An 18,342-nucleotide genomic window follows, 5' to 3' on the forward strand; every position below is an offset into this window, starting at 1 on the left:
TGATAAGTCCAAGGAGCTGCAGGTCGACTCTTTCAGCTTCTTTGTCTCTGTATCCATCACCAATTTATCTGCTTCAGGAAGTGCCAGGCTTGCTCCTGATCTCCACTCTCACCTAGTTCTCTTACTGCCTGGGTTGCCCTCAAGGCTTTCAAACAAGAGTTGTGTTATTTTCTTCCCTGATTATCCCCAGTGGGCAGGTTTAACTCAAACATTCCAGTCTGCCACTGCCCAGAGTGAAAACTTAGTTTTCTAATTCTGGGCTAATAATTTTCTTACTTTCTCTATGTTAGTTATTCATTCATTTATTTCATGTGTAGATGTCCAGGCATTTAATCCACTTCCTTTATTTATGGTCCCATCCGTACAGAGAAAGAAAGCAAGTTAGAGCAATGTAGTTGCTACAAATTATTAATACTGCTTCACTGTGTAGTGACGTACTCCCCTCTTCCCCCAAATTGCCTTTCCTGGAACATTAATAGTATTTAAATTTACTCCAACCTGGAAAGTAAGTGTGGAAACAATGACTGGAAAACCTATTGTTTTAGGATACTGTTTATGCAGAATATCACTCCAAATCATAACATCCCATTAATTTGATTCCCAGAGGCAAAACTTCTCCTGTGCTGACTTCTGCAGTAGAAACTAATCACTATAATTACATAATTGCATATTAATGGGTAATGGAGTTGCTTTATGTAAATAATATCTACCTTTAACCATCCAAATTAAAAACAAACCAACAAACAGACAAGAAAACCCTCGAGGAATGAGGTGCGTACTGCGTTCACAAATCACCTTTTGTGCTTTTTATCTTCCAGGGCAACTATGATGCTGGCTTTCTCTATCACTGTCAGTTTCCGTCATATCTCCACAACAGTGATTTCCAAAAACAGGAAAATGAACCATTTGATTTCCGAGTTCTTGAGAATACAGAAGACAACCCCATCAGAAATATCACTTTCAGGTGAAAAGAACTTTACCAAGGATCTTAGGGTCGTCAGTGTTTCTGTGCATCCCGGACGCCTGGCCTCTTTCCCCTTTGCTGTAATAAACTCTCCTGAAAGAAACACCTGAAGAAAGAAAGGGTTTATTTTTAGCTCGCCTAGAAGGTACAGTCCGTCAAGGCAGCAGGATGACACCACATCTGAAGTCAGAATGGGGAGAGCCATGAATATAAATGAGTGTTCGGCTGCTCTTGTCTTTTATACACAGCAGAATCCCCTGCTGTAGGAATGGTCCCACCCACCATTACTCTGGTATTTCCTTGTCCCTTAAAGTAATGGAGAGAATTCCTTACAGGCGTTCCCTGAAGGCGGTCTCCCTGGAGATACTAGACCCTTTCAGGCTGATAAGAGTACCGGCCATAACTGGAATTGTTACTTTTAAAAGATCTAGTCAAGTGAAAGGATTTTCGATTAATTCAAATGAGCAAATAAAATTAAAGCGAGACCTAGTCTTGAAATTCTATTTCAACCCCACAGGTTTCGGGTCAGGGGTTGTTGTATGGCAGTTTCTGTTTATCACATAAATCTGTCTTCATTTACACACAAAGATGTGATTTCATGTTAAGCAAACCAAGGACCAGGCTTACAGTGACTCTGAAGAAATGATAAACTGAGCCCGTATCGGTTTACTAAAGTGAGAACTGAGCCCAATTGCCAGTCCTTCTGAGGCCTGGAACTTAGACTTTCAAAGCTGCTCTCCCTCCCTCTCTCTTTTGTACTATCTCACTAGAGCTACTGTTGTGACAGAAACACCCCATGAGGTGTGACTTAAGCAGCAGTACCTTATACTTTTATGCTCTGAAGACCAGAGCTCCAAGTTTGTGGCGTTGACAAATGCAGTTTCTCATGTAGTCATTCTGTGGTTTTCTTCTAAATGCCTTATTGTTGAGCCTTCTCTTGACTGTTCCTCCGTGCATGCTAGCCCTCGTGCCTCTCTATGGCTTGCTTGTCTTCTTTTACAAGGGTACCAGCCAGGCTGGATTAGTATTTCTCGTTATGCTCTCATCTTTAGTTTACTCACCTCTTTCCAAGTCCTGAACTTGCAATATAGTGACACTTCAGAGTCTTGCGTGTAAGACTTGAGCGTATGCATTTTGGTAATATGCAACTTAGTTCTTTTGTTTTGTTTTGTTTTGTTTTTTGGAGACAGGGTTTCTCTGTGTAGCCCTGGCTGTCCTGGAACTCACTTTGTAGACCAGGCTGGCCTCGGACTCAGAAATCTGCCTGCCTCTGCCTCCCAAGTGCTGGGATTAAAGGCGTGCGCCGCCACCACCCAACTGCAACTTAGTTTTTAACATCATTGTTATTTACAGTTAAACATCGTTCAGCTGAGAGATGCCTCAGTGGGTAAAGGTACCAGAGAGTTCAGTCCCTCAGATCCACAGTCGGAAAAAGGAAAACCAACCCCTCAATAACAGCTCAATAAATCAATATGCCATGTCCTGCTCAGCTTGGGTCTTCGAACCCTGATGGGGGATGGTGAGGGAATGCAGAAAGGACAGACACACAGATACTCAGACAGTGAAGAGGGGATCAAGTGGGGTTCTCTAATGCTACCCAGCAGACTTGGAACATCCGCGTGTTTACTAGGTGGCTAGGGCTCAGCTCACCTTGGTAGGAGGTCTCTGTTGGCCATCAGTCTCAGGCTGTGAACACCTCAGCGGAGAAGGCACAGTTCTAGTTTTTGCATGCATTGATCAGTCCCTTGTAAGTACTCATCTTGAGCCTGGCCAGCTTGGACAAGAACTCTGACAACTTCTCATGGGTTGATTGGCCTTGTAGCCCTCAAAAGGTCATACTCCTGTCAAAATATACAGTCACTCAGAATTTCACTCTTTCTGGGATCCCATCACCCACTACATAAAAAGAAAATAAAAAACATTATTTCACAGGTTATGAGAATAATATTTTACTCTTTTTGTCTCATAGTAATGACCAAACTATGATGTTCTGCGGGATGACAAATGGAGCGATTCGAGTGTATGTCTTAAGTGAGAACGACCCCTTCCTGGTCAGTTTGCAGCACTACTGGCATTTCAATGTGCATGACAATAATTATGGATCTATTAAAAGTATCACTTCGAGTTTTGATGACCAGTATTTGCTGACGGCTGGGGAAGATGGTAATATCTTTGTTTTCGACATTTTTTCTGAATTTATTGTCCCGAAAGGAATCAAAGCCAAAGTACCATCACCCAGGGTATGTAAGCAATTAGCCAATTAGTCACCTAATAATAATGGCAGACTTGATTTTAAAATAAAGTGATGAAGTACTGTTGAAATCTTTCAATATAATATTGAGACTAAGTTATATATATTAACCTCATAATGTAATCTTATTACAGCCCATAATATCCATAACAATCTAGTCTTCCTATGACATTATAAATTTGACTTTCTGGAGATTCTAGATAAAATAATAATGGCATTGAACTCTTATTTTTATTAAGGTTTTGCAGCTCTTCACCTTTAAAAAGACTGCATCAGGACTTCTTTATCCATCACTCTCTTAGACAAAGTTTCTTTTTCTTCTTCAAAATGGGCAAAATTTTTCAGATCTATGTTTTGCAGTTATTTACTTGTCAATATACTCTAATCGACGTCCAAGGTTTTCTACAGGGCCTCCAACCGCCTTTAACATGTTAATCAGAGTTGTTCTGACATACATCTTAAGAACTCTCCTATTGATAAGGCTTGTCATTCAGTCTCTTTTCTTCTGATTTTTTTCTGTCAAATCTTGTCCTCCTGGTGTGCCTTTTTTTTTTAATTGAGCCCTAGACATTTATGTGAAAAACTCGAGAGTTACCCCAATTCTTGGTGTGTTACTATTACCTCCTTAAGATTTCTCTTTGCTTCTAGAAAACAGGTAGCAAACATAAACCACTTTAATCCAGTCAGTAGTGAGATATGGTTTGCAATCGGGCTTTACTTCCTGAGAAGGCCATTGTACTTCCACTTTACTCACACAGCTAGAATACATCATGGCTTCTCTTTTAAAGTTTAAGGATGTTCTCTGCTAACTTTATGTATTTATATAATGCGTTTTGATCATATCCATTCACCACTACCTCCCTGAAATGCTCCCATTGTCCCCTACTCAATTTTCCTTTCAACATCATATCCTTTTCTTAGTATTGTTATTACTAGAACTGTAAGTCTAGTTAGTGCTGCCCCTGTGCACACAGATGTGGGGACAGCCACTGGGACATGGGCAACATGCCACCCACCAAGTCCACAGAGGAGAGTCACCCTCCCTCAGCAGCCTGAATTTGCTAGTAGCTCCTCTGCTGAGGGTGAGGCCTCAGGGGCCCCTCCTCCACCCACGATGGAAGTTTGACTGGCTTGGTCTTGTGCAGATTTTGTGTAGGTAACCTGACCACAGTTGCTGAAAACTGATGTTTTCCCTCTTTTGACAGTTTGGGATTGAATCAGAGGCCGCTCCAGAAGACATCGAAGATCCCAAAGCCTACAGGTATGAAAAATCACCATAGCTAGTGATCAGGCCCAAGCTTCCTTCCAAACAAACCGACTTTTGGCAGACACTGAGCAAGCCAAATGAATTTTGAAGTTATTGAATGCTAATTTTCTCTGATGCCATTTCTGTACCTGGAATGATGGCTGTTTTGCGTGTCTGCTTTCAGCATTGAGAACGCCAGGAAGAAACGAGAGCATGACAAGTTAATGAAGAAAGTAGAAGAACTAAAAGCTCACAAGAGAGAACAAATAAAAATTTTGAGGAATGAGTTTTGGAAGCTGTTAGAGTTGAATAAAGAGTTACCAGCGCATATGCAGTTCCAAAGGACGGTGAGTCTAAATGAAGGACTTTTACTTTAACATTATTTCTGGATAGGGACTCCTATTTGGCAACGACGATATGGGAAAATCATGTGTCCTAGATAGCTCCCATTGTCAGCTTTACACAGCCTAAAGTTTTCTGATGGAGTTTCAGCTTAGGGATTTCCCAGACCCAGACTGGCCTGTGCCACATCCGTCAGGGGCATTGTCTTGATGTCGATCGAAGAAAGATGCTTCATCCCAATGTGGGCAGACATCACCATCCCTAAGCAGGTGGTCTTAGGAGAAACAAGACAACTGGATGAGTGTGAAGGAGAGGGCCAACAGTGATCAACATTCCCTTGTGCCTCCTGCTTTCCTTCCTGCTTGGTGCCTGCCCTGTCTCCTATCCTTCATGGTCCGTAACCTGAGGTGTATGCTAAGTAATCTAGTTCCTCCCCCAAATTGCTTTTGATTGTGGTGTTTGTCAAAGCAACAGGAAAGCAAACCAGGACATCATCATTAAATCTTTTAACAGACAATGTATTTGCATCCCCTCATGGGCTATAAAACTTAACCCAGTTGGGATGGAAGCCAATGAGGCTATGCGCACCACAAAGTTGACCGCTGGACTCGGCTACTTCTCTGATGTGCTTTTTCTGCATTCAGTAACAAAATAAAAACAAGTGTTGAAATGTAGCTTACCTGTTGGGAGGATACATGAATTGTTTGACTCTCTGTTGTTTCATTTTAACTAAGCCATTATATTTCTGGAAGAGTCATGCCGGGGCTGAATCGCAGAGCTTCTAAAAGATGACAGCGTAGCTGTCGTTATGAGGACAAATCCCAAAAGTATTTAAGCCAATCTTGCATTCATTTCTTCTGTGATTTTACTGTAAAACTTAATACACCTGCTAATAATTGGGCTGCATTGTTTTTTCTTTCACTCTTCAAAAGTTTTATGTACAAGAGTTTTGGTCTGCATGTATATACATGTTTCATGTGCATGTCTAATGTTCATGGAGGCCAGATGAGGCTTTCAGTTCCCTGGAACTGGGATTACAGATGATTTTAAGTCAAGATGTGAATGTTGGGAACCAAACCCAGGTCCTCTGAAAAAGCAGCAAATACTCTTAACCATGGAGCCGTCTCTCCAGCCCCTTTATTTCATTTTCAACTATTTCCTAAACAGAATTATTGTTAAAAGTCTCATAGAGGGCCTAAGGAAATGGCTTAGTCAGTATGAGAATTTTAGTTCAATCCCCAGTAGTCTCATAAGAAGCAGGCGTGGTGGAGCGTGCTAATAATACTAGCCCTTCCGGGGGCGGGGGGGGGGGCACAGAGACAAATATATCCCTGGGGCTTGTAAGACAGCCACCCTGGCCTAACTGGCAAGCTCCAGGTCTGAGTGAGAGACTGTCTCAAGAGAAAAAGTGTCTGGCTTTTGGGGAATGACCCTGGCCTTTTACTTGTGTGTGTGTGCGTGTGTGTGTGTACGTGTGCGAGTGCACACACACACACACACACACACACACACACACACACACACACACACACACACATACACAGAGACAGAGAGAGAGAGAGAGAGAGAGAGAGAGAGAATGTAATTTAAAAACAAAATAAGAACTTTTTTGATAAAGAAACCTACTTAACCTGCAGGATTTCAATATTGATGCCAAAATTCACGCTGAGATCCACAAGAAAACAAGTTTGAAAATAGAACAAGTGGAAAAGGAACTAGCTTGGGAAAAACAGAAACACGAGCTCGGTCTGAAGAAGCTGCAGGACAGGTGTGTCCGTCCCACACATTCAGATGTCTGAAAGCACAACCTTTGGATAGAGTTGTGTGTTGTGATGTCCACAAGGTGGCCAGAGGAGCCGTTGTGTGAAGTGCCCAGGAAACAAGTTGACACCTCAAGCAACCCTCCTGCTGATGGTGTCTCCCTCTGCTGTTGGTTCTTTCCTTCTAGTTACATGTTAGGAATTTGGGTGACCATTATAGTTTTTATATTTACAATGCCTATTTGGTTTCTATTTTAACAAACTATTTATTTTATGCCAAATTAAAACACATCTATGAAGGCTTCCATGCTTTAAAAAAACCCCAAATCGAACATGGTTAGAAGACGCATAGTAAAATTTAGCACACTTCTGTCTAATCACTTGTACATGCCAGTCTGTCTTCCCAGGAAAAAAACCCTCTTTTTGTTTTGTTTGGAGGTTTGATTTATAGATAGTGGAGTGTACACATCTTCACAGAACAGCCCAGTCAATACTTTCATTAATGCTCATCAGTTCATGTGTGTATGATTCCCATTAGGATTGAGAACATTTACCTCATGCCAGGTGGCTCACGGCTCCTCTCAGCTCATACCTTTTCTCTGATGTGGACTCTTATTGCTAGAGACCATGTTTATCTGTAAACTCCATATAAACGTAGTGCTGAATAATGGTTTTTTTTTTTTTTTTTTTGCATCTAGCTTTTCTCATTCACACATGTCTAAGATCATCTACAATGATCTCGGCAGCTGTCTTTCCTTTTATTATAGATTTATTTTGTTTTTAATTGTGTGTGTGTCCAAGAAGACCAGAAGAGGGCACTGGCTCCCAGGAAGTTGGTAGTTATGAGTTTGTAAGTGCTAAGAACTCAGTTCCAGTTCTCTGCAAGTATTCTTAGCCACTGAGTCATCTCTCCAGCCTCAAAATCCAGTCTTTCTACAGAGAAGCATTTGAGAATTACCCTTATTCAACCTCCCAAAGTCTGCTCACTTCACTGTGACCACATACAAACAAATCTCATTAGCACATGCTTATAAATACATGCACACACACCATAGAGTTTAAGAAAATGTGTTTTAAATATCCCAGTGAAGTAAAATTTCTTAAGTCTTTGGTAAATAAATGCTAATTTTTCCCTTCTTTTTAGCTTAGACATCCCATACTTAAACACAGTTATATTTTTATATAATTTATATATTTTTATTCAATTCATTCTTACACAATGCATATAACTTACTGTCTTTAATGCATAGGGCAGTAGACTACACATATTCAGAGTTCGTTATGATTTGTTTTCCATCAAACTGGAGCCTAACTATAAGTTGTTACTTAGCACATATTAGCAAAATTTGATGGTGCATTGATTAATAATGGAATATTTACTAGTTTCACAGAATTAATTTTTTTATTACTTTTCAGTCAAGTCCAGCCCAACTTTTAGAGCACTCTGGTGGCATAGGTGTGGTTAAATTTTGAGCAGTGCATAAACATATTGGCAGAATATGTGATTATTGTAAAGTGATCAAAATGTTAACTATTGCAAATACCTATTCTATTTTTTTTTTCAGATTTCGTGAACCATTGGAAAGTGACACCATCGTGGTTTACGCCACCCAGAGTGACCACCAGATAGCCTCCTATAGACTGGTGAAGCCCTCTAAATATTCCAAGTTAAAGCGTCCAAGCCAGTCTGAGAGAAGACAAAGCAAAATGGAGAGGCTTGAAAAGGAAGGGCCGGGCAAGAAGGAGAGCCAGAGAGATACAGGTGGGCATGTAGACACAGGAGGCTTTAAATCCATACTGACAGGATTTCCCAACAGACTTGACTTTTCCTAGAAAAGGACTTTGACCCTGACTTGCTGTCTGGAGCTCAATTTGTCTTCCCCCTTCCATGACCTTCTCCCTTGGAAGAGGTAATCTTACAAGTCAGGATTATTCCATATGGCTAAGACTAGATGCAGGCGCACTCCACCAAACGCACAGTACCTGTTTTCTTATTGGATGCCGGCTGCTAAAGCAAAACCACTCTGGCCACGTTACTCAGACAACAGATGAGAACGCAGGATGGTGTGGCTTTCTTACCTCACTGACATGGCTACCTGAGCAGAAGCTGCACAAGGCCCACATCCAACAGCGGCCATGTCCTCCAAAAAAGGATGTTGTTGTTGTTGTTGTTGTTGTTGTTGTTGTTGTTGTTGTTTTTAAGTGGCCACAGTCCATTTCACTTAGCATATGAAGTGTCAGTTCAAGCTCTCTGTCAAATTATGACTCACTCAATCCCATCCTAAGACAGTATTGCAAACACACTCTTCAGCCGTCTGCCAGTGCCCCATCATTACTTAAGGGCATACTGTAAGGAGCTGGTATTAGTTTGATTTTGCCAACTTTCTTCATATTTGACTCTGACCTCAGTTGATGCCTTGCCGTAACATTTATCCTTTTTTAAAAATTAAAATCAAAGGATATTTTATTGCAGTTGCTTGCATTTTTAAATTTCGTTTACTCTTTGAGACCATATGATTGTGTCATTTGCCCCTTCTCCTTCCTCACTTAAAACCCTCCCAGCCTGCCCCTCCTTGTTCTCCTTCATATTCATGAACTCTTCTCCTCATTATTCCATACACAGCTCCCTATCAGTTCTCAGTTGCCCGTGGTTCTTTATATAAAACTGGGCCTTTCCCCATCCATTTGGCATGTCTGTTGTAGGCCTTTTGCAGCTTCTGCTCAGGTGGTCATGTTGGTGAGACTTTGCTGACACAGCTCTGACATTCTTAGGAGAAACAGTCTCACAGCGAACTCCCTGATCCTCTAGCTCTCTGTCATTCTTCTGTGATGTTCCCTGAGCCTCAGGTGTGGGAACCAGACTGTTATTTTTGCCAACTTTCAAAATAGAAAATGGTTAGCAGCAATAATGGTGCCTTAGATTTCTAGTCTGATTTTTTTTCACTGTAGAAACAGTAGACAACTTAATGATTGTTCGGCTTACATTTTCTGTAACTCTGTAACAGTGTGTAAGCATACCCACCTGACCATTCTGTTTTCCACTGTCAGTACAATATTTTGAAAATTTCATGAGATATTCAACATCCTATTGTAAAGAAGGCTTTGAGTATTACGTAGGCTAATGTAGATATTCTGGGCATGATGTGCTCAGATGTGGTATTCTATGGGCATATTTATGTATTTATATATATTTATGTATCATATATACATTTAAAAATCAGCCACTTTCAATTTACAGTGGGTCTATCAGGATGTTACCCCAGATCAAAGGTCAAAGAACATCTGTGGTTTGGGAAGTTGAATTCATGGTAGTTCCATATTTTATCTTGATGTATGTGTGTATGTATGTGTGTACACATGTGTGTGTAAGTTGAAACAGTATTTGAGACTTATTTTTTTGGCCTTAGAAGTATTGAAAAGGAATTCTTTGTACAGGTGGAAGTATTAGCCTACAAGAAGAGTCAGTGTTGGAAAAAGGGAAGAAATTTCGGCCTAGAACTTTAAGTGAAATTATGGTAGAAAACCAAATCGAGAAAACAAAGAAACTCATACAACAAGCTGAGCGGGCTCAATTTAAGATTCTCCAGCGCAAAAAGGAATGGGAGGAGCTGTGAGTCACATGGGACCTATATTCTTACACTCTGCGACCTATATTCTTACACTCTGTGACCTATATTCTTACACTCTTAATATGTGACCCCCAAATATAAGTTTGTAAATGTTGTATTTGTTTGACATGGTTGTTACTTACACAAAGAAGTAAATATAATAGACAAGTGAAGTTCAACTGCGTATGAAAACTCTACTTTCAATTTTTTATCTATTTAAGGGCATGTGTGCATGTGTTCACGTGAACACACATGTGCCTGTGTGTGCTTGTAGAGGTTAGAAGAGAATCCCTTGAAGCTGGAGTCACAGGCACTGTGAGACATCTGCCGGGTCCCATGGGTGCTAGGATATGAGCTCTTCTACTCATGACTGTGCTTCAGGCACTCGCAACAAGTTCTCCAGTCCCCTAAAATTTTACTCTTAAATTTTCCTCATAGCTTCTATTATTATTGTCACCATTTAAATCTATTCATATAGTATGTATCTTTAACATGTTTAAGTTATTAAGAGTCACCTTTTAACTTTTATAATAGGATTTAAAAGTTACTTATGCCCCAACATTATAGTAATAATAGTGAATATATTCTATTACTCTAAAATCTATCTACCATTACAAGTGCGTTTCATACTTCCTTGTGACATTAATGTTTCTTTTTTATTGTTCTTTCATTTTTATTTGAAACACTCCATTTGGAACTCCCTTTATTATTATTATTATTATTATTATTATTATTATTATTGAGACAGGGTTTCTCTGTGTAGACCTGGCTGTCCTGGAACTCACTCTGTAGACCAGGCTGGCCTCGAACTCAGTAATCTGTCTGCCTTTGCCTTCCAAGTGCTGGGATTAAAGGTGTGCACCATCACTGCCCTGCCCATTTGGCACTTATACAATATGTGGTCCTGAGGAATTTCCTGTTTTTTTCTCTTGGGCGCTTTCTCTGTCTGTCTGTCTGTCTCTGTCTCTGTCTCTGTCTCTGTCTCTCTCTTTCATTCTGAGATCCAAAGCTGACAAGAGAGTTTTTCCCCACAAGAAGATCTTGGGATCTGGGATTTGTTTCACCTTTTTGAATGTGTGCTTGCCATCTTTACTCTTCTCTGGCGGCTCAGGTTGTGAAGTCTAGCCCCATCAATGCCTTAGGACTCAAGAGAGAGCAGTTCTCTGTGGATTCCCCTTTGGCAAAGCAGACTAACCCATTCCCTACCCTAGGAAGATCTGAAAGCAGGGATCTCAGCCATGGGCCAGGAGGCCGGTTCTGGGGAGTGCACCTCAGCAACTCTCCTTTCTTCAGTGACACCAGTTCTTGTCCTGCAGGAGCCTTGGACTATCTAAGGGTTCCACACAGAGAGAAACTGAACGGTTGCTGTATCAATGTACTTGCACAGTGATCCTGAACCAAGAACTTTTTGGTTCTCTTTTTTCTTTTCTTTTTCTACTCTTTCATCTTGCTGACTTCACTTTGCATTAAAAATTAATTCTGGATCTTGTGTCCCGGGTCCCTCTGAGACCAGTCTGTGCAGGTCAGCACCAGGCACCTTCCCCACCAGAGGAGAGGTGACCACTTGGGAGGGCTCTGACCACTGGAGCAGGTGAGGGAGCCATCTTGTGTCCTGGGTCCCTTGGAGACCAGTCTGTGCAGGTGAGCACACAGACTGCAGAGGCAACACATCTTCTGGGACAGTCCCTGTTTTGGGCCTTTATCTTCAGCCAGGAGGCAGGTCTGAATGCCAGACCTCTGTGCACCTTCCCTGGAAAAGGATAGCTTGCCTGCAGAGAGTACTCTGACCACTGAGACTCAGGAGAGAGCTGGACTCCCAGGACTGCTGACAGAGGCTAACAGAATCACAGGAGGAACAGGCTCCAGCCAGAGACAACTGTAACAACTAACACCAGAGATTACCAGATGGCAAAAGGCAAACTTAAGAATCTTACCAACAGAAACCAAGACCACTCACCATCATCAGAACCCAGCACTCCCACGTCAGCCAGTCCTGGATACCCCAACACACCCGAAAAGCAAGATTCAGATTCAAAATCATATCTCATGATGCTGGTAGAGGACCTTAAGAAGGGCATTAATAACTCACTTAAAGAAATACAGGAGAACACTGCTAAACAGGTAGCAGCAGTTCTTAAAGAGGAAACATAAAAATCCCTTAAAGAATTGCAGGAAAACACAACCAAACAGGTGATAGAATTGAACAAAACCATCCAAGACCTAAAAAGGGAAATAGAAACAATAAAGAGAACCCAAAGTGAGACAACTCTGGAGAAGAAACCCTAGGAAAGAAATCAGGAACCATAGATGCGAGCACAGCAACAGAATAGAAGAGATGGAAGTGACAATCTCAGGTGCAGAAGATTCCATACAGAACATCGGCACAACAATCAAAGAAAATGGAAAATGCAAAAAGATCCCAACTCAAAACATCCAGGAAATCCAGGACACAATGAGAAGACCAAACCTACGGATAATAGGAGTAGATGAGAATGAAGATTTTCAACTTAAAGGGCCAGCAAATATCTTCAACTCTTAAACGCGTTCTCACGACCGGCCAGGAAGAACACAACAAACCAGAATCTTCTGCGGCAAAACTTTATTGCTTACATCTTCAGGAGCAGGAGCGCAAGCCCCCAGCCCCAAAAACGAAAGCCCCCTGCTTACATCTTTAGGAGCCAGAGCGCCAGAGCGCCAGAGCACCAGAGCGCAGAGCAAGAGCTCTATTGTTTACATCTTTAGGAGCAAGAGAGCAAAAGCGCAGAGCGCAAGCAAGAGAGAGAATGGCGGAAACCCCGTCCCCTTTAAGGAGAATTATCCTTCGCCTAGGACGTATCACTCCCTGATTGGCTGCAGCCCATGGCCGAGTTGACGTCACGGGAAAGGCAGAGTGGAAAAATACCCTTGGCACATGCGCAGATTATTTGTTTACCACTTAGAACACAGGATGTCAGCGCCATCTTGTGACGGCGAATGTGGGGGCGGCTCCCAACATTCAACAAAATTATAGAAGGAAACTTCCCAAACATAAAGAAAGAGATGCCCATGAACATACAAAAAGGCTACAGAACTCCAAATAGACTGGACCAGAAAAGAAATTCCTCCCGACACATCATAATCAGAACAACAACTGCATTAAATAAAGATAGAATATTAAAAGCAGTAAGGGAAAAAGTCAAGTAACATATAAAGGCAGACCTATTAGAATTACACCAGATTTCTCACCAGAGACTATGAAATCCAGAAGATCCTGGACAGATGTTATGCAGACCCTAAGAGAACACAAATGCCAGCCCAGGCTACCCAGCAAAACTCTCAATTACCATAGATGGAGAAACCAAAGTATTCCATGACAAAACCAAATTCACACAATATCTTTCCATGAATCCAGCCCTTCAAAGGATAATAAAGGGAAAACACCAACACAAGGACAAAAACTACACCCTAGAAAAAGCAAGAAAGTAATCCTTCAACAAACCTAAAAGAAGACAGCTGCAAGAACACAATCCCAACTTTAACAACAAAAATAACTGGAAGCAACAATTACTTTTCTTTAATTTCTCTAAACATCGATGGACTCAATTCCCCAATAAAAAGCCATAGACTAATAGACTGGCTACACAAACAGGACCCAACATTTACTGCTTACAGGAAACCCACCTCAGGGAAAAAAACAGACACTACCTCAGAGTGAAAGGCTGGAAAACAATTTTCCAAGCAAATGGTCTGAAGAAACAAGCTGGAGTAGCCATTCTAATATCGAGTAAAATTGACTTCCAACCCAAAGTTATCAAAAAAGACAAAGAGGGACACTTCATACTCATCAAAGGTAAAATCTACCAAGATGAACTCTCAATTCTGAATATCTATGCTCCAAATGCAAGGGCAGCCACATTCATTAAAGAAACTTTAGTAAAGCTCAAAGCACACATTGCACCTCATACAATAATAGTGGGAGAATACAACACCCCACTCTCACCAGTGGACAGATCCTGGAAACAGAAACTAAACAGAGACACATGGACATTACCAGAAGTTATGAAGCAAATGGATTTAATAGATATCTACAGAACATTTTATCCTAAAACAAAATTCTTCTTCTCAGCAACACACGGTACCTCCTCCAAAATTGACCATATAATAGGCCTCAACAGATACAAAAATATTTAAATTATCCCATTCATTCTATCAGATCACCACGGACTAGGGCTGATCCTTGATAACAGCATAAATAATAGAAAGCCAACATTTACTTGGAAACTGAACAACACTCTACTCAATGATACCTTGGTCAAGGAAGAAATAAAGAAAGAAATTAAAGGCTTTTTAGAGTATAATGAAAATGAAGCCACAACATACCCAAACTTATGGGACACAATGAAGGCAGTCCTAAGAGGAAAACTTACAGCCCTGAGTGCCTCCAAAAAGAAACTAGAGAGAGCATACACTAGCAGTCTGACAGTACACCTAGAAGCTCTAGAACTAAAGGAAGCAAATTCACCCAAGAGGAATAGACAGCAGGAAATAATCAAACTCAGGGCTGAAATCAACCAAGTGGAAACAAAAAGAACTATTCAAAGAATCAACCAAATCAGGAGGTGGTTCTTTGGGAAAATCAACAAGATAGATAAACCCTTAGCCAGACTAACTAGAACGCACAGGGACAGTATTCTAATTAACAAAATCAGGAAGGAAAAAGGAGACATAACAAAAGAACCTGAGGAAATCCAAAACATCATCAGATCCTAGTAAAAAAGGCTATACTCAACAAAACTGGAAAACCTGGACGAAATGGACAACTTCCTAGACAGATACCAGGTACCAAAGTTAAACCAGGATCAGATTAACGATGTAAAAAGTCCCATTTCCACTAAAGAAATAGAAGCAGTCATCAATAGTCTACCAGCCAAAAAAAGCCCAGGACCAGATGGGTTTAGTGCAGAGTTCTATCAGACCTTCAAAGAAGACCTAATTCCAACTCTCCTCAAACTATTCCACAAAATAGAAACAGAAGGTACTCTACCCAATTCATTCTATGAAGCCACAATTACTTTGATACCTAAACCACACAAAGATCCAAAAAAAGAAAGAGAACTTCAGACCTATTTTTCCTTATGAATATTGATGCAAAAATACTCAAAAAATCCCCACAAACCGAATCCAAAAACACATCGAAATAATCATCCATCATGACCAAGCAGGCTTAATCCCAGGGATGCAGGAATGGTTTAATATATGGAAATGCACCAACATAATTCACTATATAAACAAACTCAAAGACAAAAACCACATGATCATCTCGTTAGATGCTGAGAAAGCATTTGACAAAATCCAACACCCATTCATGATAAAAGTTTTGGAAAGATCAGGAATTCAAGGCCCATATTATACCTAATTATAATAAAGCAATCTACAGCAAACCAGTAGCCAACACCAAACTAAATGGAGAGAAACTCGAAGCAATCCCACTAAAACCAGGGACTAGACAAGGCTGCCCACTTTCTCCCTACCTATTCAATATAGTACTTGAAGTCCTAGCCAGAGCAATTCGACAACAAAAGGAGATCAAGGGGATACAAATTGGAAAGGAAGAAGTCAAAATATCACTTTTTGCAGATGATATGATAGTATATATAAGTGACCCTAAAAATTCCACCAGAGAACTCCTAAACCTGATATACAGCTTCAGTGCAGTAGCTGGATATAAAATTAACTCAAACAAATCAATGGCCTTTCTCTACACAAAGGATAAACAGGCTGAGAAAGAAATTAGGGAAATAACACCCTTCTCAATAGTCACAAATAATATAAAATACCTTGGTTTGACTCTAAGGAAGTGAAAAATCCGTATGATAAGAACTTCAAGTCTCTGAAGAAAGAAATTAAAGAAGATCTCAGAAGATGGAAAGATCTCCATGCTCATGGATTGGCAGGATCAATATAGTAAAAATGGCTATCTTGCCAAAAGCAATCTACAGATTCAATGCAATCAGCATCAAAATTCCAACTCAATTCTTCACTGAGTTAGAAAGGGTAATTTGCAAATTCATCTGGAATAGTAAAAAACCTAGGATAGCAAAAACAATTCTCAACAATAAAAGAACCTCTGGTGGAATCACCACGCATGTCCTCAAGTTGTACTACAGAGCAATTGTGATAAAAACTGCATAGAACTTGTACAGTGACAGACAGGTAGATCAAAGGAATAGAATTGAAGACGCAAAAATGAATCCACACACCTATGGTCACTTGATCTTTGTCAAGGCAGCTAAAACCATTCAGTGGAAAAATGACAGCATTTTCAACAAATGGTGCTGGCACAACTGGCGGTTATCATGTAGAAGAATTCGAATTGATCCATTCTTATCTCCTCAAAGCTCAAGTCTAGGTGGATCAAAGAACACCACATAAAACAAGAGACACTGAAATTTATAGAGGAGAAAGTGGGGGAAAGCCTCGAAGATATGGGCATAGGGGAAAAATTCCTAAACAGAACAGGAATGGCTTGTGCTGTAAGATCAAAAATTGACAAATGGGACCTCATACAAAGCTTCAGTAATCAAAAGACACTGTCAATAAGACAAAAAGGCCACCAACAGATTGGCAAAGGATTTTTATCAATCCTAAATCTGATAGGGGACTAATATCCAATATATACAAAGAACTCATGAAGCTGGAATTCAGAAATTCAAATAACCCCATTAAAAATGGGGTACAGAGCTAAACAAAGAATTCTCAAGTGAGGAATACCGAAGGGCTGAGAAGCACCTGAAAAAATGTTCAACATCCTTAATCATCAGGGAAATGCAAATCAAAACAACCTTGAGATTCCACCTCACACCAGTCAGAATGGCTAGGATCAAAAATTCAAGTGACAGCAGATGCTGGCGAGGATGTGGAGAAAGAGAAACACTCCTCCATTGCTGGTGGGATTGCAAGCTTGTACAACCACTCTGGAAATCAGTCTGGTGGTTCCTCAGAAAATTGGACATAGTACTACCAGAAGATCCAGCAATATCTCTCCTGGGCATATACCCAGAAGATGTTCCAACTGGTAAGAAGTATACATGTTCCACTATGTTCATAGCAGCCTTATTTATAAGAGCCAGAAGCTGGAAAGAATCTAGATGTTCTGAGGAATGGATACAGAAAATGTGGTACATTTATACAATGGAGTAATACTCAGCTATTAAAAAGAATGAATTTATGAAATTCTTGGGCAAATGGATGTATCTGGAGGATATCATCCTGAGTGAGGTAATCCAATCACAAAAGAACTCACATGATATGCACTCACTGATAAGTGGATATTAGCCCAGAAACTTAGAATACCCAAGATACAATTTGCAAAACACATGAAAATCAAGAAGAAGGAAGACCAAAGTGTGGATACTTCAGTCCTCCTTAGAATAGGGAACAAAATACCCATGGAAGGAGTTACAGAGACAAAGTTTGGAGCTGAGACAGAAGGATAGATCATCCAGAGACTAACCCACCCGGGGATCCATTTCATAATCAGCCACCAAATCTGGACACTATTGCATATGCCAGCAAGATTTTGCTGAAAGGAACCTGATATAGCTGTCTCGTATGAGGCTATGCCAGTGCCTGGCAAATACAGAAGTGGATGCTCACAGTCATCTATAGGATGGAACACAGGGCCCCCAATGGAGGAGCTAGAGAAAGTACCCAAGGAGCTGAAGGGGTCTGCAACCCTATAGGTGGAACAACAATATGAACTAACCAGTACCCCCAGAGCTCACGTCTCTAGCTGAATATGTAGCAGAAGATGGCTTAGTTGGCCATCATTGGGAAGAGAGGCCCTTTGGTCTTGCAAACTTTATATGCCCTAGTACAGATTTAACTTTTCTTCTTGGGTCAGTTTTTGAAATTTGTGTCTTTTTGTTTTTTGTTGTTGTTGTTGTTTGTTGTTTTTTAAACCTAGATTGTTACTGTGGGGTGGCATTTTTTGGTTTTGTTTCAGTCACTTGCCTTTAATTCAGGGGAGTTGCTAATTAGTATCTTCTTTTTCTTGGCCATTCTAGCTTACCATTTACCAACTGAATTAACATTTTCAGAAACCTAACTTTTGTTCAAAAGTATTAAAATAATTGCCTACTTCCTGCATTTCTGGTTTTAAAAATGATATCCTTTCTTGCCTTGTTTTAGCA

General features: G+C 40.6%; 1 protein-coding gene across 14 annotated transcripts in view; it reads left to right on the plus strand.

The window, feature by feature from the left end:
- Positions 1–18,342, plus strand: part of Cfap44 (cilia and flagella associated protein 44) — an 87,953-nt gene that overhangs the window by 34,257 nt on the left and 35,354 nt on the right. For 10 of the 14 annotated variants that reach the window (XR_003951774.1, XR_003951772.1, XR_875763.1 and 7 more), the window contains 7 exons: positions 819–964; positions 2,934–3,204; positions 4,421–4,476; positions 4,646–4,808; positions 6,441–6,571; positions 8,129–8,325; positions 9,999–10,173. Coding sequence is in view for 7 of the 14 variants with exons in the window: in XM_011245864.3 (XP_011244166.1) it covers positions 819–964; positions 2,934–3,204; positions 4,421–4,476; positions 4,646–4,808; positions 6,441–6,571; positions 8,129–8,325; positions 9,999–10,173 (1,139 nt within the window). In the remaining 7 variants the exon portion in view is untranslated. Of the gene's footprint in view, positions 1–818; positions 965–2,933; positions 3,205–4,420; positions 4,477–4,645; positions 4,809–6,440; positions 6,572–8,128; positions 8,326–9,998; positions 10,174–18,342 lie in introns of those variants that run through there. The other 4 variants (XR_003951775.1, XR_003951776.1, XM_017316924.2 and 1 more) reach the window with 4 other exon arrangements.

Source organism: Mus musculus, chromosome 16, assembly GCF_000001635.26.
Source record: "Mus musculus strain C57BL/6J chromosome 16, GRCm38.p6 C57BL/6J".
NCBI lineage: Eukaryota > Metazoa > Chordata > Mammalia > Rodentia > Muridae > Mus > Mus musculus.